Consider the following 25,606-nt stretch of genomic DNA (forward strand, 5'->3'; position numbering starts at 1 on the left):
CAAATGAAAGCAACAAAGACAGTTGTACACTGAATTATTGGAATAAAGGTTTATCTCTATACACAAGTTTGTTTTCATTTAAAGTAGTTATATTGAGTTATAAAAATAGTTGTCTCCTCATGCATTGGGTGAAATGAAAAATGTCAGTAATAACAAGATTATAAAACTTTTTATTGATCCCCTCTGAAGATGAATTTATAAAGCAAATTCCACACATATCTCAGGTTCACATAATATTTTACGCAAAGTTATGGCACCATTACTTTCTATATTTTGACCAGAAAAAATATTCATGTAGCTGTGGCCATGGTTTTATTTATACAAATGATCAGGAAGTACGTGTCTGGAATAGAACCACTATAAAATACCAATTACACAATATCAACATTCTCCAAAACAGAATTAGCCAGGCCACTAAGATGTTATTTGTTTAAGCCGGTGAAGTTGGGTGCCAGATAAAATATACATTCCACTGACATGTCTGAGACCAGTGTAAAATTCTGGCAGGCAGCACAGTCAAGGAAGCACAACTGGTTTCCCCTCAACAACTGTTGGACAATATTAAACCCAAGGGAAGAAGCTGAGTATGAAAAACAAGTTTATGCATGGGTGAACACCACCTTGCCACAGCCATCTATTCTCTATCTTTTTCAGCGCTTGGAGATGTTTCTTTATCCTCCGTCTTCCTGTGCCTGTCATTACATTTGTCCCTGTTCTCTGCTAAGTGCTGATACATTTACATTTTTAGTGCTGCTCAGTAATAAAATAGGTGGCATGAGTGGAGGCCTTTTACCTTTGCGAAAACAAACATCCATGGACTCCGCTCACTGAGGAGTGACTCCACCTCCAAAATACTCCACCGGTCCATCCACCCACCCACAGCTTGGCCGCTGCCCCACAGTGCAGGTCAACAGTGTTGCGGTTTGAGTCTCCTCAGTTGCACTTACAGTTTTCGCCCTCATTTCAAGGTTCACCCACAGGAGTCTGCCTCACACAGGAGGCTCCACATTAGTATTTTTGTCCAGGCTGGATGCTCTGTGAGCGCTGTCATCACTTTAGGAGTGTGGAAGAAACATTTTATAACCGTAGGTCATCAAATGAAGTCACAGGTTAATTCACACAGGCACAAAATGGGAAAAGAGGGATTGAGGTTGGTTTCTATCGTCTCAGTGGGCCTTCATGCTTGTCTTTGGGTGAGTTCTAATTTTCGGATTACATACGTATTATACACAGTCTCACTCAAGAATTCATTCTGTATTTCAGAAAACATAAACCTGGTGGCAGCCATCATGATACTGTCTTCCCTTCTCATATTTTGATGAACCAAATCCACTGTCTTCATCGAAGCTGTGTTTCTTCGTTCTTGACAAACATGAGGTTGAAAATAAAAAAGACATTTTAGCAGAGACAAAAACACAAAAATCAAAATCACAGAAGGAATAAAATAAATAAATAAAGAGAGCTGTGCAGGATTTGATTACTAAACAAACCACTGATGAAAATAGCAAAGCATTTTTCAAACACAGTCCAGTCGGTATCTAAGTAAATTATCTACACGCTTGTGCTGCATCTAATCTGATGCAACACTACAATACTGATCTCAACTGAAAGATCTTAAGAGGTATAACCAAGGCTGACCAGCCCTGATAAGATCTTCAACTTGACAACTAATGAATAAGGTAATAACAAGCCTACTTTAAGACAAGTGGTTATTGGATCGTTTGAAATAGAACAATTCACAGCTTTACAAAGCCCTTTCCTTGGGTAGCTGGTAGGGCACAACAATATAGTTGAGGCATTTGGAACGATGAGTTTATAAGACTACATACTGTGCATGATCAGTGAGCAGGAAATGATTACCAACAATGTCTGTTTTCCATCATTTCTTAATCCATTTAGAATTGACTGCTGTGGCTCCCGTGTGAGGAAGAAGACTACCTGCACCTATGCTGAGTTTGACCTTCCCACAGTGGATACATTCTTTGTTAACATGTCACAGGGGAAGAGCTAAAAAGAAAACATACACAGGCCATTACTAAGATGGTGAAGAAATGGTCAGCTGTGCATTTACACCGGGCTGCTGGCTACTGCTTCCTGCGGTGAACTGTTCCCACATGATTTCAGTTCCAGTTCCTCACATACTGTACTTTCAGAGCATTGAACAGCAGGTAATTTGGAATGGGTGACCAGAAGAAGAAGGCACAGAGGGGTGCTTCAGAAGTGTCCATGCGAAGGGAAATTGTGCATCTATACAGTTCACCAATAACACTGTGAACAAGATCTGGTACAGTACATCATGTGTAACAGTAGTCTATATCTGGGATTCCTCCTTCTCTATAGCCACGGTTGGTGCCATGTCCTGCATTAGAGACATGGTTGTCACCTTTGTACAGGCCAGTGCCATTGGAGGGGAATATGGTATGAACGATGTAATCCTCTCGTAGGGGTTTAGGCTGCATTGGCTGGCAAGCCGCCATTGGTGTCATCTGGAATCCGGGGCCACGGATCTCCAAGATTGTAGTGTCCTTCTTGGTACCTGACTCAATGTAATCATCATAGGTTTTGCTTTTTCGAGAGCTGTTGCGAGTGTAGTGGTCGCGGGAACACAATTTCCCAGACCTATGTCCATACCAACAGAAGATGCCCAAAATAAGAGCCAAAGACACAATGGCGGAAGCCCCACCAATAATCCCTGCCAATGGCAATGTTGTCATTTGCTTTGAATCTTTATCCTCTTCCTCCTCCAATGGGCTTTGGTCTGATGTTTCAGCTTTTGCGCACACCAGAGCTTCATCAGAGTCAGCATCTCCAGAAATTGCCCCTTTACTTTCTGAACTAGCAGGCAGGGGCACCATGCAGATGATGTAGCTCGAATGTGGTTGCAACGAGGTAAGCAGGTACTCTCGACGGTCCCCCCGGACTAACGTCTCTGTGATCGATCCCATGGCATTTCCGGTGCCCTGTCGCAGCCAGCTCAGCCTGAAAGAGGAGCTGGGCTGGGCCACGCTCCAGGTGACACGGACACTGTTGTGGGAGAGAGGCTTCACATTGAGGGCCAGGCTCTTCCCCACACCACTGCTGCTAAGAGTGTAGTCTAAACCAGAGTCAGGAAGCCCCAATCCAGGACGTTTTGAGCGAAGGGTGAAGAGTGAGCCCTGTGGAGGGGTGTTAGTAGTAGAGCTATCTACTCCAACTCCACCCACTCTGTCTCTGGTCCCTGCTGTCCTCACCACTTCACATTCGTCCATCTCGCTGGTCAGGTCTATCATAGCCATGTCTCGCACTCTGTCAGGTCCATGGCAAGTGAGACCTCTGACAGTGATGGTGTTACCACGGGCATGCAGCCAATCATACAACCATCGCAGGTTGCAGCCACAGTGCCAAGGATTACCTCGCACCAACAGTTGACCCAAGCTGTCCAAGTCTTTGAACAGTCCCTTTGGCAGGGTGGTCAGGTTGTTTCCTGACAGGTCCAGCCTCTGTAGCCTGTGCATGCCATCCAAGGACCCACGTGGCATATGGGTGAGGGCATTTTCCTGTAGAGACAGGCGCTGAAGATGGGCACTGGGCAAGTTTACAGGTGGGGTCTGGAGAGAGTTTCGGACAAGGGATAACTCGGTCAAGTTAGAAAGACGAGAGAATGTGTCATCAGCTATACGCTGGTTTGCCAAAAGGTTCCCGTCCAGGACAAGACATCTAAGTGAGGTGAGTCCTCGGAAGGCATGGGTTGGGATTGTGGAGATTCGGTTGTCATCCAAACGTAGTTCTTCCAGAGAAGCAGGCAGTCCTGAGGGGATACTAGACAGATGGTTGCGTGAAAGGAAAAGCAAGCGCAGCCGTGGGTTGTCAGCAAAGGCCTGATCTTCAATACTGACAGTGGAAATAGAGTTGTCATCCAAGTGGAGCTTCTCCAACAAAGGCATCCGAGCTAGTGCACTCCGAGGAATAGTGCGGATGTTGTTGTCCTGCAAATGCAGTTCACGCACGGATGGTGGCAGATGTAGAGGGAACTCATCCAGTTCATTATCATAGAGGTAGACCACTCGGATAGCAAGTTGGTGCTCCAAGGAGGTGGGCAAGCCTGGGTTGTTTATGTGGTTGTTCTGAAGGTAGAGGACGGATGCAGATGGTGGCAGTGACGGAATTGAATTCAGGCCACGATCATTGCAGTAGATGAAGTCCTCATCGCACCTGCATACAGATGGGCATATATCCCTGTCTCCAATGTATCCTTGTATCGTAGCTGTAGTGAACTGAAGCATGCCGGCATGTAGTGTCAAGCAAAGAAACAGCAGGAAGAGCCGAGCACACAGTCTGGCCGTTCTTGCAGGTGCCATTATAGTAAACATAAGCACAGTCTCTCTTTTCCAGGTGTATGGTTAATCCTCAAATCCTTGATGTCAGCAGGAATCCTGTGACCTCCACCCTGAGAGAGAGAGAGAGAAATTACAGTCAGCACTGATGCACAAATGAATTAGTTAACAGTCACATCAAAGCTGATGAGAGTTCATTTCAGCGGGATTTTTATGAGATCATAAATATTTAACAGCTTCACACTGTACGTCATAATCTTGTGTTTCCGTAATATTTTAATCTGTGAAAATGCTACAATAATAATGTCTAAACAGAACCCACACAGGCCTTTGATTGACTTTATAGAATTAATATTGATATCAACAGGGTCATGTAGGCATATGAATGGCCCTGTGACGATTCCCATTGCAGACAACATTCTGCCATCCACCCTAAGCCAGCAATATTTACTTTGAACAAGTCACTGTAACCCAATATTAAAGACAGTTATAAAAGTAAAGTTCAGTGTGTATGGTACTCGATGTTCAAAGCAGAATAAATATTTAATCTTAGGGAAAAACAGCTATGGAAATGACAAATTGAATCTTACATTTAGAATTAAGCCTTGTGGTTATGAAGTCTTGAGAACACTCTCCACTTTTAAATTATTTAAGAGATCTTGAGAGGCCCCATAACTCCATTAGGAGTTGCCAGCAGATGGCTGCATTAGCCAGACAGAGCTGAAGATACTTTTCATTATCAAGAAGGAACAACATGTTTTATCTCAGAGCCATAGTGTCCAAGAGTTAAATTCAAAATCAGGCAGCAGGATGAAGCTAGGCACAATAAAAAAAAATCACATCTTCTTCATTTAGTTACATCATATTAATAACGTACAATAAACTAGTGATGGAAATATAATCTGCAGATGTGACAACAATTAACTAATTTGTGACATTATAATTGCGCTGTGTGAATCTACATGAGCTGTGCTTGGAATTTGACGCCGTCATCGTGATATCTTGTTGTTACTGATGAAGTGAGGGATGCTATTACAATATGTACAGTATCGACTACGAAGATTTGGAAACTGGTAAATTGCAACACTGTCAGTGACAATTTAAGACCCATCGCAGTCTTCAATAACCATGGCCATTAGTCAAACCGTTAAGGCCCACACAGCAGCAAACATAGTGGGGCTGTAGTATTGATTTCCTCACAAATCCAAAGTGATCTGCCATAGTCAGTCAGCTCTCATGCAGATTACAGGATTCCCAGGAGTGTAAGCTAGACAGCATGATAATTAACCCAATGAATGACACCTCTGCTGGGAGTTGACTTTGTTGAATACATATTTGCAAACATTAATCTCGATGTACTTGTTTTTTGTCTCTTTGTCTTATGCTGAACACAGAGAGTAAATCTCACTGACATTCCCCTTGCTAACTCCGACCTTACTTGCCGTCTATAGTTTGTCAAATGCAAATTGTTAAAACTCCTCTTAGAAATGGATGACTGCATTTATTCTCCACTCAGAGGTTATGTGAGCATACTAATAATCAACTCTTATGTTACATGTTGTTTAATAAACTTTTTATTTTGATTTATATTTAACGTGTGCAGATTATGGCTGCAGATTCTGTGAAGCCTTTAAATATAAATATTCTAATTGATATAAAACAGGGGGCAATGAAGGAGGTGACAAATTTATGTTATGTCATCTAAGATCCATGTGAAAATGGATTTGTCTGAGGTTGATTGAAAAGTAATACATATTTAATTCAACATATTTTGGCTGCAGCAGAATGTGTCACACAAAGATATTGAATTTTTAAAGCAGTGGATAGTGAAATTTTAGAGCAAAAAACTATTCACGACTAAAACTTTGAGTTCAGCTGTCGAGTAGTGACACATTTATAATACACTTCAAAGCTTTTTCTGTTTCCTTCAAACATTTCAATTCAACTGATGTTCATATATTTCTACATTTATAACCCTGACAGGGCAGATTAAAAGAAACCCATGCATAAAATCTGTATCAATCATACTGACAATCTGTTCAACATGATTCTGAAGTTCTTAGACTTCAAAATAATAGCATCAATAAAAAATTTAAATAAATCTATAATAATGTTGTTCTTAGCAATGTCCCCTTTGGTCATGAATTATTTTGCGAGTTTAAGCCTTATTTTATGTTCCTTGTTAGATTTGTGTCCGTCACCATCAGCTCAAACATCTCCCAACTCTGAAGTGACAGGAACATCTGTGTATTTCATCCCCGGCTCCACAGAATATTCACATTCACTGTTAAGTAACTACGACCCACAAGTCCCTTCTGCTGCCTTCTTTCCCTTCAGTCCTCTCCACACACTGGAGTGGTGCACTTTGGGGAGGGGAGCCTGGAAAGTGAAATCATTTCTAAAAATTTGAGGAGACGATATTGTTACTTTAAGCGGTTTGATAATGATTAATTTCATGACTAAGAAAGCGATAGACTTCATTCTGCTGTAAGCGTTTTTGTGTGTGTGAGTCTGACAGGCGCTAAAGAATGGATGACTTTTGAATCCCGGGAGCTTCAGCAGTGAACACTTGAACACCAGAGTATTTGGGTCAGCCCTTTAAAACCAAGAGAGCGACGTGGTATGAGATTGAAGTGGTGCAGAGAGCCAGAGGGATTAATACAGCATATTGAGCTGTGATTTCCGGATTAATCAGGTGCTACAAAGAATGGCAGACAGACATTTCAGGATTTTTTTCTTTTTTTTTTCGCCTCATGGTTGTTTATTTTTCTTGCTCTGTTAAGGGATGATACAAAGGCATTAGGAGCACATGGCTGCCCTTTGTGTTTGTGCATGCAACTGTTTCTGCTTCAAAAGTACTGTGTGTTTGTCAATCCATGCGCGATCGAATTGCAAACATTAACCCATATGTGGACGAGCTGCAGTGTATGGTTGCCGTCTACATTTCAGTTTTCCGTAGAGGGGAGTAAAGCGGAGATGTGGGGTAATGTGTAAGCCAGACAGCCCGCCGCCTCAGGCAAAGTACAGTACACACAACAACCCCCAATCTAATACTGGAACCCAAGACTGGATCGATTTACATAAAAAAAAAAAAAAAACAGGGAGGGAGAGAGAGTGACAGAAAGCAGCTTTGAGCAAGACCTTTGAATCCTGTCTCCCCCATTAAGACCCCCGCAGAGGGATAGAAAAGGCAAATCTGGAAAACTGGATTTTGGATGACCGTAGGAGCTGCTGATGTATCAGTAAATCCATTTTACTGATGGCAGGGAAAAGATAATATTGGCCCACAGCTTATCTTACATGCCATGTCCATGGATCATATTTTAGATTTACAGATTGGACATGTGGAAAGGAGGCTGCAAAACATGATGGTTATTCAACGGTTCTAAGATGGAAAAAAAAAAAGGATTGAAAAGCATGGCCTCTGTGTTTTGGACGGTCATAGAGGTTGTTCGAGCCACAAAGTGTTTTTTTTTAAATTTGAGATCATGTCTTTCCAGTAATGCATGATAATCTGTAGCTATTAAAATGGAATTTAATCCCCAAAAAGCAACAAATAAGGCTCAAATGTACAAGACAGAAACAATTAAATATAGAAACAGAAATATTTTACTCTGCAGTTTTCTTCTTTCACATTCGCAAAAATCAAGAGCTTTGTCTTTACTTTAAATGCAAAAATAAACAGACGACATCACAAGCACCGTTCAAGTGTCTTGAATAAAGCCATCTATATTCATCACCTGATATTTCCAACCAAATGAGCCCTTGCACGTGTGCCTCATAATAGATTTTAATTATGAATTCTGCGATGTACCAACGCAGTGAATCCTTCGTCCTCTTCTCTTCCTTGAAAACATGTGAAAGTACCATATAGAGGCAGATTGAATAACATGTTAAAGGCTAAATAAGTAATGGATTTGCCCCCATACTAACTCAGAGTTGTTTTTTTTCCAGCAATTTCCTGGCATGAAATAGTGATTGGATTTGCACTCAGCAGTTTCTCATCTCAGCTGCTGACACAAAGACCCTGGATATGTGACGTACATAAAGATTTGTGTTTACAGATGTAAATGATATTCACGTTTTCCTAATCAAATCTTTATGAACACACGGGTGAATTTAAATGTATTTTTGTGTAATATAAAGGATTAAAATTCATCAATTACATGTATGAACAAAGCAAATTTGACAGTTTAAATATCCTACCCGTGAAGTCAGATATGGATCCAATTAATTTTAATAAAGGTAGTAGAATTGTGTATATTGAACTTGTTTTTTTTATGGCGATGCACTTTCTGAGACTCTGCATGTTTATCAATCGCCATATGAATATGACAGAAGTGATAACTCTGGAAGTGCTGTACTCTGTAATAAAGTGATAGACAGAGTACAGCATGTAGGGAGAGTTGCATGATTCACAGTTGGATATTCATCTTCTGGGCTTTGTTTGCTGGTGGGTGTTCAGTTCACAGGGCTGCAGAGTGACTTGATATATAGCTCCCCATGTTTTATCTTTACAGCACCGTAATGTGTTCTGTCGTGCCACCGGTCTCATTCCCTGTCGTCTCCACTGCAGCTGCTGTTGCCGCTGAATTATTTCGGCTGTGTTTCTTCCTGGAGACGGCCAGATTACAGGTAAATCCTTTCAGCATTAACAAAAGGGGACCGCGGCTCCCTGCAGCAATATGCTGCTCCATTGTGTGCGAGGTAAGAACAAATCTTACATGATGCTCAAAGGGGTTTTGGGAGGGCCATTTTACAAAATGTGCTCAAAGTGCACCGCACTGACCCTGAGCAGTTCTGTAATCCAGCAGGTGTCCATGCGGTGACCAGAGGTGACCAGATCAGCTATTTATCAGTTATTATTAATTGAAATATTGTAACGCTTTTCTTGTCCCACAAAGACTCTAAGTGATTAAAACCCATTTCCATGCTTTTATTTCTGTGATCCTTTGTCTCCCAAAGCAGTGAATTGAAAAAAAAATCTATTTATTCAGAATTGTGCAGCTAAACCTAACCAAAACAGCATCTCTTCAAAATAGATTTTAAGTAATTTTTCCTACGTTTAAAGGATTGGGACCAGCTAACATTGCATTCACTGTTCTTTTATAATACTTCATATGTTCTTAGATGGGTTTGTAAATACACAAAATCATGTGCACAATAAAACAGACAATCCAGTTTTACTTTGTTACTGTGCTTTTACCAAGAGCTTTCTGAGATGCAGGCTCTGGGAGTTTGTTTACAACAACTCAAAACCTATTAATTACATTTTTTATTATATCTTAATCTCATATAGTATTATTCTTAATGGTTTCTGTTTTTAATGTTAATTCATATATTTTATCATCTGCCTTCTATTACCTATTTGATTGTCTTTCTATTTTGTTTTTATTGTAAACCACTTGGATGAAAAGTGCTGTTTAGATAAACTGTTTTATTATAATTATTATTATTTCCTTTAGTGAACAATGATTTTTTTTTTTTTTAGCACCATAATTAGTTGTCCAGCAAAGTAACTAAACTAAGAGGGTGAAAGTGGTAAACATAACTGCTTAACAAGAGTATGTTTATATTGTTTGTATTAGCACGATGAAGATAGCATTTAGCTCACATTAAAAAACGCCTTTCTGATATAAAAATACCTAAATGTCGCACAGGGTTTGTTTGCTAGTGAAAAAGACAAACTGACTGATGAGTCTCAGTATTTTAACGATGAAGCCATTTAAGAAACAGGGTCTTTGTACCTAATGGGAGATTTGCTGTTGTGTCAGACTGGTGGATGATACAGGGAGACAGCACAAGCCTGGCAGACGAGCTGGTGAATAAGCGTTAGATGTGTCAGTGGACTAAATACACACTTTGATCAACTGATAACTGTTTTATTTTAATCATATCTTAAATCATTTGCACAATATTTTACTTTTTTTCCGAGTTGCATTGATTAAGAGTTGAGTTTATTCTCAAGAAGGATCTAACTTCCCAGTTTTGAGAAAGGGTGCGTAATCATTTTAAGTGGGGTTTATAAAGGCAAATTTATTTTCTGCCTTTAAGTCATGGAGTCAAGCTGTGGTTGTCACGCTTCAGCTAGGACCCTGATTGGATTTTCGTATTTGCGAGAAAAGGAGAGAGGGGAGGTTGGTTAGCTTAATTGGTTAAATTTGAATTCAAGCCTGACAAGTTGCAATATCAATGCAGGGCTGCGGGAGGCCCAGGCAGCTGAGTCACGAGACAACACTGTGCTCTCAGGGAGAAAATGAACCTCCCTATCAAAGATACAATGGAGGCGAAACGAAAAGATAACATCAGTGGGAGTACTCTCTGTGTTCCCGACACCTTCACAGGGCAGTCAGGTTATGTGGGGCAGCCATGTTGGAGGTCTGACGGCTATGAATTTGTGTGTGGACTGTTTCCTGTTGTAATTTACTTCATTAAACTAATAGTTCCAGAAATGTCTGTCTGTCTGTCTATATGTGGAACCCTTATCTCGAGAACCATTCATCACACTTGGCATGTGTATTTTTAAAGGCCCCGTAGAAGTGCAGTGTCAAATTTGGTGTGATTTGGACCCACGATATATTCGTTCAAGAGGAATAGACTTTGAATAAACAGGTGAACAGCTCTTTGTGCAGCAGTGGTGGTTCTGTGGACTGAGGTCACAGGAAGCTGCAACCAGCGTCACCACAGGCCAAACAAATAGACCATTGCAAATTATAATATATAAAGTGCATCAGTATCAGCAGCTAACATTCATGTGGACACTGCCAGAACTGTGATTGTTTCTAATGCTGCTGGAGACCACTGGTAGTAAAAACGACATTAAATAAATGAAAGAAAGGCTCAGTAGTAACACACATGCAGTAACACACCATTTCCACCAATGCACTGAGACCACTGGATTCTGTGAATGAACGAAAATAAACATGCAGCCGTCTCCACTCAATAGTAAGAGCAAGGTTATCAGAAGTGTAACTCCAGTCATGGAAATACTGTTTGCATGTACTGTCACTGGAAATACACCTATCTTGCATTGCAGTGCTGATACACACAGTACAAGCAGGAAATAACAAGTAACTCTATTATTTCTGTTTGGTCATTTTCAATCAGACGTTGGTGCCATGATTCCAGCCTGTTGTTCCCAGTCTCGTGTGTTACTCACCTCCCTGTCTGCAACTTTGATCTTCATATTCTCATCTACACCCTCCATGTCACAACGTACACATTAAGTCTGAGTCCACACCCTCCAACGTCAAAACATGTTGGTGCACGTCTCTGTGCACACAGCCCTGATCTGTGTTGATCATTTTTCTCTTCACATTTGCTCATGCAGTTCCTCCAATCATATACGTGTTATCAAGATTACGCAAAAACCACTTTGCGACAGGTTACCACAAAACTAGGTGGAAGGATGTGGTGTGGGTCAGGGAAGAACTCCATTCAGGTTTGACATGGATCCGGATCAGGTGGGAGATTTTTTCCCCCCACTTTCTTTAACATTGTGAGATTCATATTGATTTCTCAATAATTCAGGGAGCATGATGAAAGAATTCCGACATGTTCCGGTGGTTAGTATCAATGAGTGCGTGCAGTTTCATGCAGATCCAAATAAAAATCTTTCAATGTGATTTCATAGGGGTGTAGGATTTCTTCCGCTGCTGTATGGTAACCAATGGCGCTGGAATATAACTTCCGCCAATATGTAGCTGAGAAACATAATGTGGCCTTAGCTTTAAGGCTTGTTGTAATTTAAGGTGACTGTTGGGCCTTGACGGAGGTATGCGCTCTAGATGGAATTCTAGTTTGTCTCTGTTTTACTTCCTGCATATTTACCCTGTTCATTCAGCAGATTCTCTCTTTCTCCTTCATCACTCTCTTTATGCATCATTTATTTATCCCAATTATATTATTACAAAATTAGTAACTCTGGTGAAAGCAGCCAGGCAGAAACATTAGCATATTTGTAAACATGGTTGTAATCAAAAAGGTAAATTAAATTGTCTGCGCTTCTTCTATTTTGTCTCTGGTTATTTAATGTTGAAAACAAATTGTTTTCCCTTTGACCGACTGAAACAGTGAATCATCCAATAATCATCCACTTAAAAAATCCACTTCTGTCTGATAAAATCTTGTCCAAAGGAAAATTACAGCAGCAATACAACTTAAAAAATAAATTACAAAGCCATTAAGTAAATGTGAGGACATGTCTCTTTGTGTGGTGGAGTTGCAGTTTTAAGGGTGCAAGCGTACGTGTGCAGGTTTATGTGAATGATGAAGTAAACATCATCTTGTGTTGTTGCACTTGTACGTGTTTATCTTTCACCATAAGAGAAATGGCAGTGGGTGAATAGACACAGGTCGCCCCCGGGCTCAGAAAAGATCCTCTGCAGTGTTAACTTGATTTCGACTCTTCAGTGTGTGTGTGTGTGTGTGTGTGTGTGTGTGTGTGTGTGTGTGTGTGTGTGTGTGTGTGTCTGAAATATCAGCTGTAGGAGTGTTTTGACCTAAAGCAAAAGTTGCTTCGAATGCCAAAACGCCTCACACTCTTGTTCACATACTGTTCACTCTCTTATGACTACAAGGCTTCTTCTGAAACCCTGTCAGACTGTTGGTCATACTGTATTTGTTCTGACTAAGAGGATAAATCAATGCAATTATACTTCAGAAGAATCATTTTCAAATGGAAACTCTCGGACTCTCAAAATCATGTCTAACATTTGGAAATATGTTTAAATAAAAACCTGCCCTTGTGAATTAATAATCAGTGGCTTTGCAAATGGAAAAGACAAAACGATGCTATTACGGTGTCACGAGATACAGTCCACCTCAAAGCATTGACCGATCGCAGCGAGTTAGTATATTTCGTTAATGGGCGCCTGCTTTTTACGGCAACCTTTACTGATTGCTTTCTTTGGACTCCTGCCCAAAAGGAGAAAATGAGGGGATAATCGAGCTTTATTGCTCACCATTTAACCATTGATAAGTGTTAGTTTGTTTAATGGCTTCATTTATCTCTTATTTAATTACTGCCACCATTTAAGAAAGAGGTACGGTCAAGGTGGTCCTCTCCCCTGGTTTATATTTGTCATAGCTTTAAGGTCTTTTAACTGATGAGAGTGGAGTTTTTTTCATAAAATGCTTAAAGGATGAAAGGAAATTACAGGGGCATAGTTTTTGTACTTTCAAGTAATAATTACAATGCATTTTGTGCAATTTAATTCCACTGAGTCTGTTGTAGATTTATGTTTTCAATTGCATTAGATTCCCATTAAATGGAATTAAAACAGAGTTCATTCCTTGGATTTTTCACAATCACCTCTGAGTCACAGCATTCAGTTTCAAAACCTCTAAAAAAGATGAATACTCGTTGATCTTTGACAAACCCAGAAATGTGACAAAAACGAAACATCTAAAATAAAAACACTGACCATGTGAATGGCAAGTTTGGGATGGCTTAATGTATTCTATTTCCTAATCACATCCTTTTTCCTTACATAAAACATTTTGCATTTTAACATTGTATTTTGTAGGACAAATATGATTATAAATAAACTTTTAAATTCTGCTTCATGTACAAACTGAGCAGGGAGACGTGTCCTTCCCAGTTACCATCTTTGTTCGGATTAGAAGAGGAGAAACAGCTCAGAAAATGAATTAAAATCCCTTGTCGAATCAAGTTGGATAAAAATACCCTTTGAAGATTGTTTTAAAACCAGATATGCATCTTCAGTAAAACTCATTTGTTGTTAATAAATGTCCTGGGTTTGTTAAAGGTCTGCAGATATGCATTTTTCAGAGAAATGGCTGCTGACACTCAAATGTAATGGTACATTTTTTACATTTTATGCATTACAATCAAGTGGTGAAAACCTATGAAGGATGAAAACGACATGACCATAGCTAGATACTTAAAGCAATAAAATATTTTAATTAAAATGTTTTATCCATAAATAAATGGAAAAAATAAATGTAGTTTGTAATGAAAAGTTTTTCTTTATTTTTTACATTTATTCATATATTTCTGCCTACACAATAATATATGGACACAAATGTATTTAATAATGTATTTCTACATTACTTTATTTATTTATTATTCAATATTTGTTTTTGTCATTCATAGAAAAGTGACCACGACCTCCTTTGTCACCTGATTGTGTCTTTGTCTTATTCCTTCGATTAGCATTTCAAACTAAGTTTTGTATTTTGTTTTGTTCTCTTGTAAATAATATTGTTTAAAAAATGAATAACAGTGAATATGTTAATATTTGAGTTGCTGAAACTGAAATAAAAACGAAGTAAAAAAAAAAAGAAAGACTAGAAGTCGACTGAATCAAGAATAACACCCATTTAAACTCACTTTTTGAAGTGGGGCTGACAGGGTAGGAGGTCCTGCAGCACCATTTGCTCTATTCTTCCTCAGCACGCTTCCTTCAGCGTCTGCAAACTGTAGCTTCTCCGGCTGTTGTGTAATCCGTAAAACTGAGAAGGAGGCTGATGTGTTCTCCACTCTCTTCACAAACAAACTCCTTCTGCTGTTTTTATGTTCAGCTCGGATGTTGATGAGTTGTCAACCACCGGCTTCAGATTTATTCTCTGTGGAGAAAAAGAAAAATGATAAGAACTCACAGTGGAGCGTCAATGTCAATAAGATGCAAAGATTTGACCATTTCCGATGATGAAAGCGTAATGGTATTACAAACGATGATTTCATGATGTGTGACTCTCGGGCGCGTAGTTACTGTTTGCCGTGTGCAGCATTTCATTTTCATTTCTTTTCCACATCTCTTCTAGGTTCAAGGATTAAGTGATTTATTCTTCATTTACCAAACTTTCATTTATTCAAAATGAATTGCGATGACTGTGACTCAGTTTAATCAAAAACACTAAAAATAAACTGAACTTTCTCTTAGAGTGGTTTTCAAGCCAGTTATACAAATATAAAGTCTGCAAACTTTACAAACCAATTTCTTTCCCCTTGATTTTCCATCACATTTAACAGTATTTCTTTCCACTAAGTCGGAGATTGAATCGCCCTGATCAGTCGCAAGGTTGAGAAATCAGTGTACATTCGCAGAAAGTGTTCAAAGCGAGTTATCAGTGTCAGATAAAATGTGTTTTGACGTAAAGGTTTTTCCAGCAAAGCAACCCTGCACTGAGTCTTTAATGCTAACGCAACAAAACTCCTGCCCGACTCCTTCCTCCTCAACCTCCTGCACTCACAGGATTTTGTCACTTACTTGGAGAAGAAAATGATTAATGATGTCTGAGGTTCCCCACCACCCACCATCTCTCTTGTTTTCCCCCAGATGAGGCTGTGTAACTCCGCCCGCAGCCCCCTCCACTCGGGTCTTTCCTTCACCTCCATGCTGATCAGGTATCTGTCTCACCGCGAGCATCGACTGCTTTGTGACCCGAGACAGAGCGCCATCTTCCTTTGAGTCGGTTCAGCTTCTCCTCCCCGTCATGAAACGGAACCTCATCTGATCAGACATCTAAGGCTACAGAGCACTATTGCTCCTTTTACATCTTTGCCACCTCAAATATTACCTATTCAAATCTTTTTCAGATTAAGCAAAATAGCAGGATCAATGTTTTGCAGCTTTTCCCACCGCTCTGCAGCTAAATTAGAGCGTAAAACATTGATGAGTAGAAACACCCAATGCGGCTAATGAGCCCCAGCTACTGCTGCTAACTGGTCACCTGGTATTTTATTGAATGTACCTTGTGTCCAAATCACACCATAGTCAAAGCTGCACGTCCTTGGGCTCTTGACAATACATGTGTCAAGTGCGAGGCTAAGAAGATGAACGGTTCTTGATATATGCATTCCACATACAGACGGATATTTTTGAAATTAGTAGATAGATGCATATTATGTCTTTGTGTTACGATCTGACTTGTGTGACTTATGTGTTATGAAGACATTTTTTTTTTTTACAGTAATTGTGTGAGTTAAACTTCATGTAACTCTATGAGATGCTGACTGTATTAAGAAGCCGGCCAAACACCTCCTGCAGCATCTTGCCGACCCGTCAGTTCTGATGTTCAGTCATTCAGATTAAATGTGCAATATGTGACATAGGCCACCAAATCTCTTAATCAAAACAATAACAAAGGACCTAGTTTGATGATGTCATGGAGCAGCGTGGGATCATGGGAGTTGTTGTCTTCACCACCACTGCCCGTGAAAATCTACCTGACGGAGCTCAGGTGAGCAAACTGCAAATAATAATCTCAATCCGTTAATAAAACAACAAACTGACAAACTGATATGACGACATTAGAGACCACATTAAACATTCTTGAATACGATTTTGGTTTTCTCTACGTTTAATTGTTGTTTTAAATAAACTAAGAACACAACTCAAGAAAATATATAACATAGGTCTAGTTGTTCTTCGACATTTTAATTAATTGTCACATATTGTATATTTAAGTGTGAATGAACATGAAAATTTGGATGTAGCAAAATAAATCTTACCATTAAATTAGAACCGAAACTAAAGCAGCATCTGCCAAATATGTATGTGTCGAGCCCACAGTGCACCTTGCCAGTAATCTCATTACAGTATAACGTTATACATTTGGGCAGAAGTGAAGATTAAACAATCTTCCGTGCCAGGTGTCAGTGCAGCGTACCGAGTCAAATCAAACACACTCAGGGACAGCGACAGAACCTGGTTAGCATGTTGACTCGTATTTCAAATGAAAAAGAACAACTTCACAGCTGTTTTACTCAGTGACAGCTAGAAACAGTTTTATTATCAAGAAAATTATTGTGAAGCCAGACATACATTTCCATTTTACTGCATTCCATACAGCGCATGTTTGTTTGTTGCAATTAGAAGCTCTTATTCTAGAAAAAAAATGGAGAAATGTCAGATTGGTGTCTTCTGACATCATTTCAATAATCATAAGACCAGTTGAAAAAGTTTCTGTCTGTAAAGTCCGATGTGGTCTTTCCAGCCAGTGGTTGGTGGTTTTACAAAACATGGTGTTAGGAATCTTCCAACGGGGCCAAATCCTCTTCTTTCTCAACACTAAACCTCTTGGCTCAGTCACCACATCCCATAAGTCTTCCTTTCATTGCTGTGACACTAAACTGACCTCTTGACTCCCAGCTCTGACACACAGGTTGGGTTGCATATCTCCACTTTTCGAGCTCAAATCTCCTGTTGGATTCCTGCCAAACACCCCCCCGATTAACCTTGACAAGACTGAGCTGCTGTTCTCCTCTCAGAAATCCTGCCCTTAACAAGACCCGTCAATCACAGTGACACAGGCGCACTCCTGCCCAGCCCTGCGACGTTTGATTCCACTCAACCGACTGCTGCAGCTGCTACTGCCGATTTGCTCCATGTGCAAAAATCTGCTGACTCAGACCCAGTTGTTTGTGAAAACAGTCTTTGTCTCCCATCTGGAACGCCGCATCACCGATCTGGCCGAGCAACCTGACAATATGTGCAACGAGACAATATTTGGTCTTGTTCTCCAGATGTGCCGTCTTGATCGCTCACGTCACATTCACCAGCTCAGACTTTGAATACTGGATGTATTCTTTTCAAATCCACCATTAAAAAGCACATTTCTGTGCTTTTTGTCATATTTACCAGCCATTTATCATGTGTTACTCTCTAGCTCACCTGATAATATGGAAAAAGTGATTTTTTTTTGGAAAATGCTCAAATCGCTTTTGTGCCAAGACTTAGATGAGAGGATCAATAACACTCTTATATCTGTAAAGTAAATATGACACTGCAGATGGTTTCATAAGCTGAGCATTAAGGCTGCAAGCAGGGAAACAGCTAAACCTGCAGTTATGCATTTAACAACATTGCAAATTACATAATATATCTTGTTTGTTTTAACCAGGTATGAGATGTAAAGTGTCTTTGGACTCTGAGGTGGAATTAGTTCAACCTTCACAAACACAATAATTCACGTGATGTAAACCACCCAGCTGACACTCTGTGAAGGTTTAATGGAAACTGATCAAAATACAAATGTTTTCCCTCAGAATTTCTTTTAATCACACATGACTTTTTAGATCATCATTTCTATGAAATTCAAAGCATAAAACTTTCAACCTGCAAGTTGCTCATTAACATACCATCATGAAATATTAATTACTAATTTTGTCACTTGAAAAATTCTGACTAATCATTAAAGCCATTTTCAGACATGAACCCTGGAGAATGTGGAACACAGTGGAAGATACTTTCTCTGGAGTTTGTCCTTCACAAATGAAAAATGCAGCTGAAGATTCTCCAGGTCGAAACAACAGGAACATTTCTGCAGCGTTCAGATGAGGAGCGGTGTCTACGAGGAGCTTGCAGGAGGCAGAATGTAACTTATTAATTCTGCAGTGGAAATCATCTTTTTGTTTACAGCACGTCAGCCCTAATCACCAAAAGCTCTTGAATGTTGTCGTTTTTCAGATTTGACATCTGCATCTGCATCTTCTACTTTTCTCCCGAGATATTTGTGGTGTGTTAGAAATGTCATCAACGTGTCCACTCCCTCGCAGTGAATCCTCCTGCTGGGTTCTCACATGGGCTCACCAGCGCACATTATCCGCAGTTTTTATGAGGGGACTGGAGAATCAACGGACTCGTACATTTGCATTCTCACATAGAGCCCCTCCGGACAATTTCAGGAGATTATCTGGAAATCAGTGCATGCCTGAAAGCAGCTTCAGTGATCAAATATCAGGCGTCCATGTTAACCTTCAGGCTTTTTCTGTTGCTTTAGTGCATCCTTAACTTACTGTCTGCATGTGGGTAAAGTTAAAACATTCACATTTTTCCCCCCAAAAAAGTGTGTGTATGTCTTTCAAATTGTTTATTCCTCCCTGTGATTTAATGTTGATAGACAGCAAAGGTGCAGAACCTGAACTGATCTGACACACACACACACACACACACACACACACACACACACACACACACACACACACACACACACACACACACACACACACACACACACACACACACACACACACACACACACACACACACACACACACACACACACAGATACCCTGAGATGTGATCAGACTTTCAACGCAGCTGCACATAGTGTCTATTCAGTGACAGGGCGGTGGCGGGGGGGCAGCGCAGAGCGGGACGACGAAGATGACAGATAATTGAGACAGAACACACTAAGTGAGATGATTTCACATGAGCAGTTCGCTCAGGCCTCTTCTCCATCAGTGTCTTGAAGTTATTCTCGCTCTTTCCCATCCGCTGCTCTGCTATTTCACTTTTTCCTTTGAGGTCCATCTCAATGACAACTGAAAGAGCATTCTCTCTCCCCTCGTTAACTGAGGAGTGCATCAGTCCTAATAAGAAAGCTTTTACACGGTTAATTAAGAGACACTGTAATGCAGTATGTAATGCTCAATTTACTCTATCTCATTCTCCCCCTCGTCCCCTTTAATTTCATTCTGAATCAATCTGTCCGACTCTCTTTCTCCCCCCTGTTATGTGGACTTTTCTACATCAAAGCCTGCTTCTGTGCTTGTGACTGTCCAATTTGCTCAGGCCGGCTCCATTTTGAGCCTTTCCAATAGTTTCCTTTTTCTCTGAACTCTCTGAACGGCCATTTCTCTTAATTCTCGGCCTTGATGTTGCTAATTCGGGGCAGAGCAGAGGGTAGAGATGGGAGAGGACGTGAACTGGCTGGTTGGAAGAGATATTAAGATGACAAAATGCTGGAAATATGGGGCGGCATTAACCAGAGCACAAATACTGGCAAGGGGCTGAGCCGCAAGGACTTGCCAGTGAGACTAATGTAAACATAGAGGTAATATAAAGTGGAGTGAAAGAGGAACTGAGAAAATAGATCAGGATAGTGTTGAAGCGGGAAAAAAACAAAAAAAGAAGAAGAAGAAAAGGTGGGGGGCGCCGGGAGAAGGAAATAAACGGAGCAGACTCTCAGAAGAGGGAGGGAGCTGAGCTTGGCATTTTAAAGGTCCACAGGTTTGAACATTAATTAAAAGTTATCCACTGATGAATTGCCCTGTGATGAATTGTTTCCCTTACCATAAAAACTGTGTATCCCGGAGGGATTGAGGCAGGCCACTAAATCTGTCATCCGTGTTTTTCATGCTCTCTGCCTCTGACAGTAATGAGCCGGGCCAGTATGATTGGCTGTTCAGCGGCTGATTAAAAGTAGTTTCTTCTAATTCAAGGATTTACTTTGACATTTCCTACACTGGAAAGTGGATGGCTTCATAACGGTAATGAAAGTAATCATTATTTTCCTTTGCAATTCATCTCACGGTTGTTGTTTTAATTAAGAAGTGAATCGTTTCATATTTAAACTGCAAAGAAATCCCCATTACAAGTGCAGCAGAAGATATTTTTGGTATTATAATAAAATGGTTTCAAATAACAATTTGAATCAAGTGTGACGTGAAAGTCATCGCCTGGATATGCAGCTCCTTCCAGCTTCATGGTGAACTTCAACCACTCTCATAGTGTCCTCTCCATTCTCAGCATCAAATGGCAGACAGACCGATGCAGTTAGAAACTTAAGCATGTACCAGCTAAAGAGCCACAGACGTCCATCCGGAGTCTCACATGTTTCAACTTAAAAGTATAACATTAAGTCATGGTCTGTATTCACAACTTGCTCCTGCTGCAGTTATTGCTGCTCTGCAGGTGAAACAACATTTTGTCATCCTGTTTTCATATTGACAACATCCGGGTTTGGTTTCATCTTAGATTTCGTTGGAAAGTCAAAATAAACAGTTGTGTAGGTGCACTTTTTGTAGACTGACAACTGATGTTAGTTTTGTCCTGTGACATTTAAAAAGTTTAAACTAAGCTCTCTGTCTATGTAGAGGAACCACAACCGGTATTGTAGTGAATTGCTGCTGCAATTGCTGCTGCTATTATGGATAAAACCATTACACCTATGAGCATGGCCATTATTATTGTCATTATAACAGCCGGTCTGACAGTGCTTCAATACAACAATTGTGCAATGGTTCCTGGGCTCTCTCTCTCTCTCTCTCTCTCTCTCTCTCTCTCTCTCTTTCTCTCTTATCTCCATCACTCTTTCTCCTCTCTCCCCCATTTCTCTCTTTTCAACCCAACCAGTCGAGGCAGATGGCCGATCACCCGGGGTCTGGTTCTACTACAGGTTTTCTTCCTGTCAAAAGGGAGTTTTTCTTCCCCCTCTGTCGCCAAGTGTTTGCTCATGATGGAAGCTGTTGGGGTTGTTTGTTTACAATGATTTTTTAAAATTCTGTCACATGTGAAACATGGGCTTTTGTTGCTCGAATAAAAGACTTTCAGTGAGTAATTTTCTATCAAAATTTTTTCAAATAATTCTTCTCTCAGCTAATTGATTTTTGCAAATGTTCTTTTCAGAATTCTTTCATGTGTTTGCTGGGGGAGACAGATCTCCTGTGACGACTTTTTTTTTCCTCAGCAGACTTTGAATGCAGCATGAATTTAAATCAAAGTCACAGAATAAATAAACTAAGCAGTAATCATATTGCATTCATAGTCCCCTCTTGTAAAAGGCCTTGTCATGCAAACCATATGATTTCTCACCATTCTTCGGTGCAGACAAACCTCACCATCTGAGGGACACTCACAAAGGCTCAAAGCAAGCGAATCATGCATATTGCAAACGTGCGTACACAAGCCGCATGGATGCCATTATGTGAGGCAAAGTGCGAGACAAATTGCAGAGTTGCAGGCCGAAATGGTTCACGGCCTTGGCTGAGTCTGACAAATTCTGCCCGCTGAGCTCCACTAATCACTGCAGCCTGTCACAGGCACGGCCCTCCTTCCCCAGAGAGCCGGCGATCACGCTCCTGCTCTCAGGGTAGCCACTGGCTGACCCCACATAACACACACTTACGGACACACCCATGCAGCCGCCTCCACACAGACACAAACACACTCAAATACGCACTCTTTATGCAGGAATTCACTGATTGTCAGAGGAATCACGATTAAAATACAGTTTCGTCTGCTTCTCTCCCTGGTAACAGAACAAAAAACATCATTTTTTTCTGCCTCCTGGGTTTTATGTGAGTCATGTGAAGCCATAAACTGCATACTACAGCACAAAAAACTCCATTTATATCATTCTTAATTGTTATTCTAGTTCACCCCCATCTCCCACATACACATAAACACACTTGGTGCACTCGTTTGTAAGCTGTATCGGTGTAATTGGTGCAATGACTGGAAATAAACAGGCAATTTAAGTGCTGGACACCTCACTGCTCTCTCCTTTTCTCCTCTCTCCACCCCTCCGTCTCCCACCTCCATGATTCTTCTCCGTCCCCTCACACACACTCACACATACATCGTGGACTATCTCACAATCAAACAAGGTGGAATAAGGGACAAGGTCAATGTGCTGGCGGAGAGGAAATTAGGCAGAATAAGAACAGAGGGGGACAGAGGGCACGCAGAAAACACAGGCTGTTCTCACAGATGACTCATGTCTGGATCAGCCTGTTTAATGACAAATTTACAGCTCCGTGAAAAGAGAGCGACAGACCACGGTGTCACCCACCAAACTACATTTTTAATCATTTTCAGATTTTTGCAGCTTTGACCACGACATTCATGATGTTTCGAGGCAGGGAGCGCCCTCCAAAACGCTTCCGCTAAAGAGCCTTCACCGTTTGCGTGATGGGTCGCCCTCGCTCGACCACACAGCCGAGTGGACAGTGTTGCAACCTCTCCTGCCTGCAGCGAGCTTGGACCAGAAAAGACAGAAATAGCCCCGGCTGATCCAGCCGGCCGCATCAATCTGACCAGGCTGCAACGCGGAGCAACAGCCTTTATCTTTTGACCGTTCCAAACATGTGAACTCACACCGTTGCTCTGTATAAATACACGGCGTCTTTACGCTGACCCATAACATCACTAATTATTGAGAAGCTACAAGACAAAATATGTAGCTGCTTGTCCTTTTTTTTTTCTGCACATGCGATTCCCACTTGGTCCCGTTTGCATCAGCTGGGAACTGTCGTGCTGCATGAATATTAAAAGGTTGCAGCCAATTGTGTATGCTGGAGAGTTAATAATAAACGAGGTCTGATAATTTAATAGGCCTGCATGTTGACATATCCCATGGGTCGCCATACTGTCTGTACGAGAGGTAATAGGAAATAAGAGAGAGGCATAGAATGATACAGCAGGAACTGACAAATGGAGGGCGGTAGAAGCCAAGAAGAGGAGAAGAAGAGTTACGGTTTCCTTCGCTTTCTTGAGTCAAAATACTGTTTTATGTACAAAATCGCTCAAACTCTAAATTTATTAAATTGAGAAAAATGTGCGAGAAACGTCCATTTTGGAGGTTTGGTCGTCTTTTGCTTCACTAGGATTTTCACTGCACAAAGTGAGTTCTAGAAGGAACCAGTGTAGATACATAATGGGATGGTGTGGACAATGCCAGTCCGCAGCAGCTACACTGACTTAATAATGTCTAGAATTCAACATTTTGCCCTGTTACGCCTCCTGGAGGATGACCGGCTTTTTTATCCCTACCATTAAACCCGTTGGCCTCCATAACCACCATTAGGTTTCTGGAGGGATAAAAATGCTCTCTCTAACGACCCTTGACCTCAGCACTGCTGCTCGGCCATATTTTCCGGACTGATGACATTTGCTCTCCCGCTGAGAAAAATACAGTTGTTATCTTACAAAACTATATGTCCTTGACTGGAGCATCTCAACCTTTACTTGTGGGCAAACGTCACATTGATTTTTCTTTTTTTTTATCATTCATCCTGATTACTCACGTCATTACGTGTAGGCGTTCTTGTTAGCCACATCACAATAATGTTATAGATGCCCAAACAGTGCTCAAATCTACTCTGCTGTAATGGTGTGACTTGTAGATAATAGTGTTGTTAATGTCATTGTTTTCAATGCACCAGCATTTATGTCTAAAAAGCTGAGTATACATGTTTTGCATTAAGTCTTGATTGTTTTTTCTGATGGAAATGTCATTGTATTTAGTGCTTTCCCCTTTAAATTACACTCACTAGTGTCAACAGACTGACTCATGTAATTCGTTTAATTATTTATTCCACCTTCCCTGAAGCATTTGTTCAACATTAATTCTCATATGATATTTGGAGGCACCCAAATCAAGCTGGCAACACAATATTGACTTCTGATCCCCTTTTTAAGTGGATATGGGAAACTGTTAGCAAACCTGTGCTTATTGACACATCCAGCAGCGACAAACCAACCATGCATTTGCAAGTCCAATATTCAAATGTCCACCAGTGGAGCTTAATGCTCCACTTGCTTCACCAGATAGTCGTTACAACTCTTTGTCTGTCGTTCCCGGTGGGGTTTTAGAGCTTGCTAGCTGTGAGCAAGCTCCTGCTCGGGCCAAAAACAATGCAATCGGAACAATGATGGAAAACAATAAAGTTACAGGCAAGAAAACCAAAACAATGGGCTGAAAAATGCAAATAAATCCTCTGCGGATTCCAGGAGAACAACAGGGTTGATTATGTTTGTCTCATCTCTTTCAGTTTTTTATGATTTAGTCTTTTCTTTGTTTACCTGCCGTCAGTGTTTCCTCTTTGCAAATGTATGAGACTTGCGATGGTGCTTCCTCAGTTCCTGTTGTTATTGGTTTGCTTTGTGCAGGGTTGTGGAGGTGGGTATTGTTTTAATGGGAATTGGATTGCTTTTATTCTGTGCTACTGATGATTGATTAATTGATTGATTGATTGACAAATCTTTGGCCACTAGCGGTCTCTCAGTCAAAATAATAACAAAAGACTTAGTTTAGTTATATATTATATCTTTAATATTGCAATGGCTTTTCTTCCTTCCTTCGAATATTGTCTGTATATTTATTGGGATATAGGTTCCTTAAAAATGTTGTATAAGAATGTTGTATATTATCGAGCTAATCTTGAATGTTAGATTTTTGACAAAAGCATTGCATTAGGCCTCACAGAGCACCTAGCATGGAAGATTTTTCATCATATTAAATTATACGGAAATTGATGCCAAACTGCCTGACAGATGAAAACATAGAAACTATGAAAATCTGCAGGCTTCATTATTTGTATGGCCAAAAGAAATTGCAAAAGCCTTGGTATGGTTCTTAATGGATGATAGAAACTCTATTGATAATATATCTACTGCTTTGTCCGTACCCTGCTGTATCATAATACCTCTCTAAATTCTCTTCACTTTATTCTTTTATTCTTTCTACTCCATTTCTGACGTACACTCCTTCTCCCTTTAAAGACTTCATGGCAGCATTATCACTGCAACCTCCTAACAAAC

General features: G+C 40.5%; 1 protein-coding gene across 2 annotated transcripts in view; it reads right to left on the minus strand.

Annotated features, from left to right (window-relative positions):
• Positions 1-156: 156 nt before the first annotated feature.
• Positions 157-25,606, minus strand: part of flrt1a (fibronectin leucine rich transmembrane protein 1a) — a 40,108-nt gene continuing 14,658 nt past the window's right edge. Inside the window, exons 2-3 of one of the 2 annotated variants that reach the window (XM_034606065.1) lie at positions 14,668-14,903; positions 157-4,426 (exon numbers count right to left, since the gene is read on the minus strand). In XM_034606065.1, the coding sequence (XP_034461956.1) occupies positions 2,295-4,349 (2,055 nt within the window). In that variant the 5' untranslated portion in view covers positions 4,350-4,426; positions 14,668-14,903 and the 3' untranslated portion in view covers positions 157-2,294. The remainder of the gene's footprint in view (positions 4,427-14,667; positions 14,904-25,606) is intronic. The other variant, XM_034606064.1, reaches the window with a different exon arrangement.

This window comes from Hippoglossus hippoglossus, chromosome 14 (assembly GCF_009819705.1).
Source record: "Hippoglossus hippoglossus isolate fHipHip1 chromosome 14, fHipHip1.pri, whole genome shotgun sequence".
Classification (NCBI taxonomy): Eukaryota; Metazoa; Chordata; class Actinopteri; order Pleuronectiformes; family Pleuronectidae; genus Hippoglossus; species Hippoglossus hippoglossus.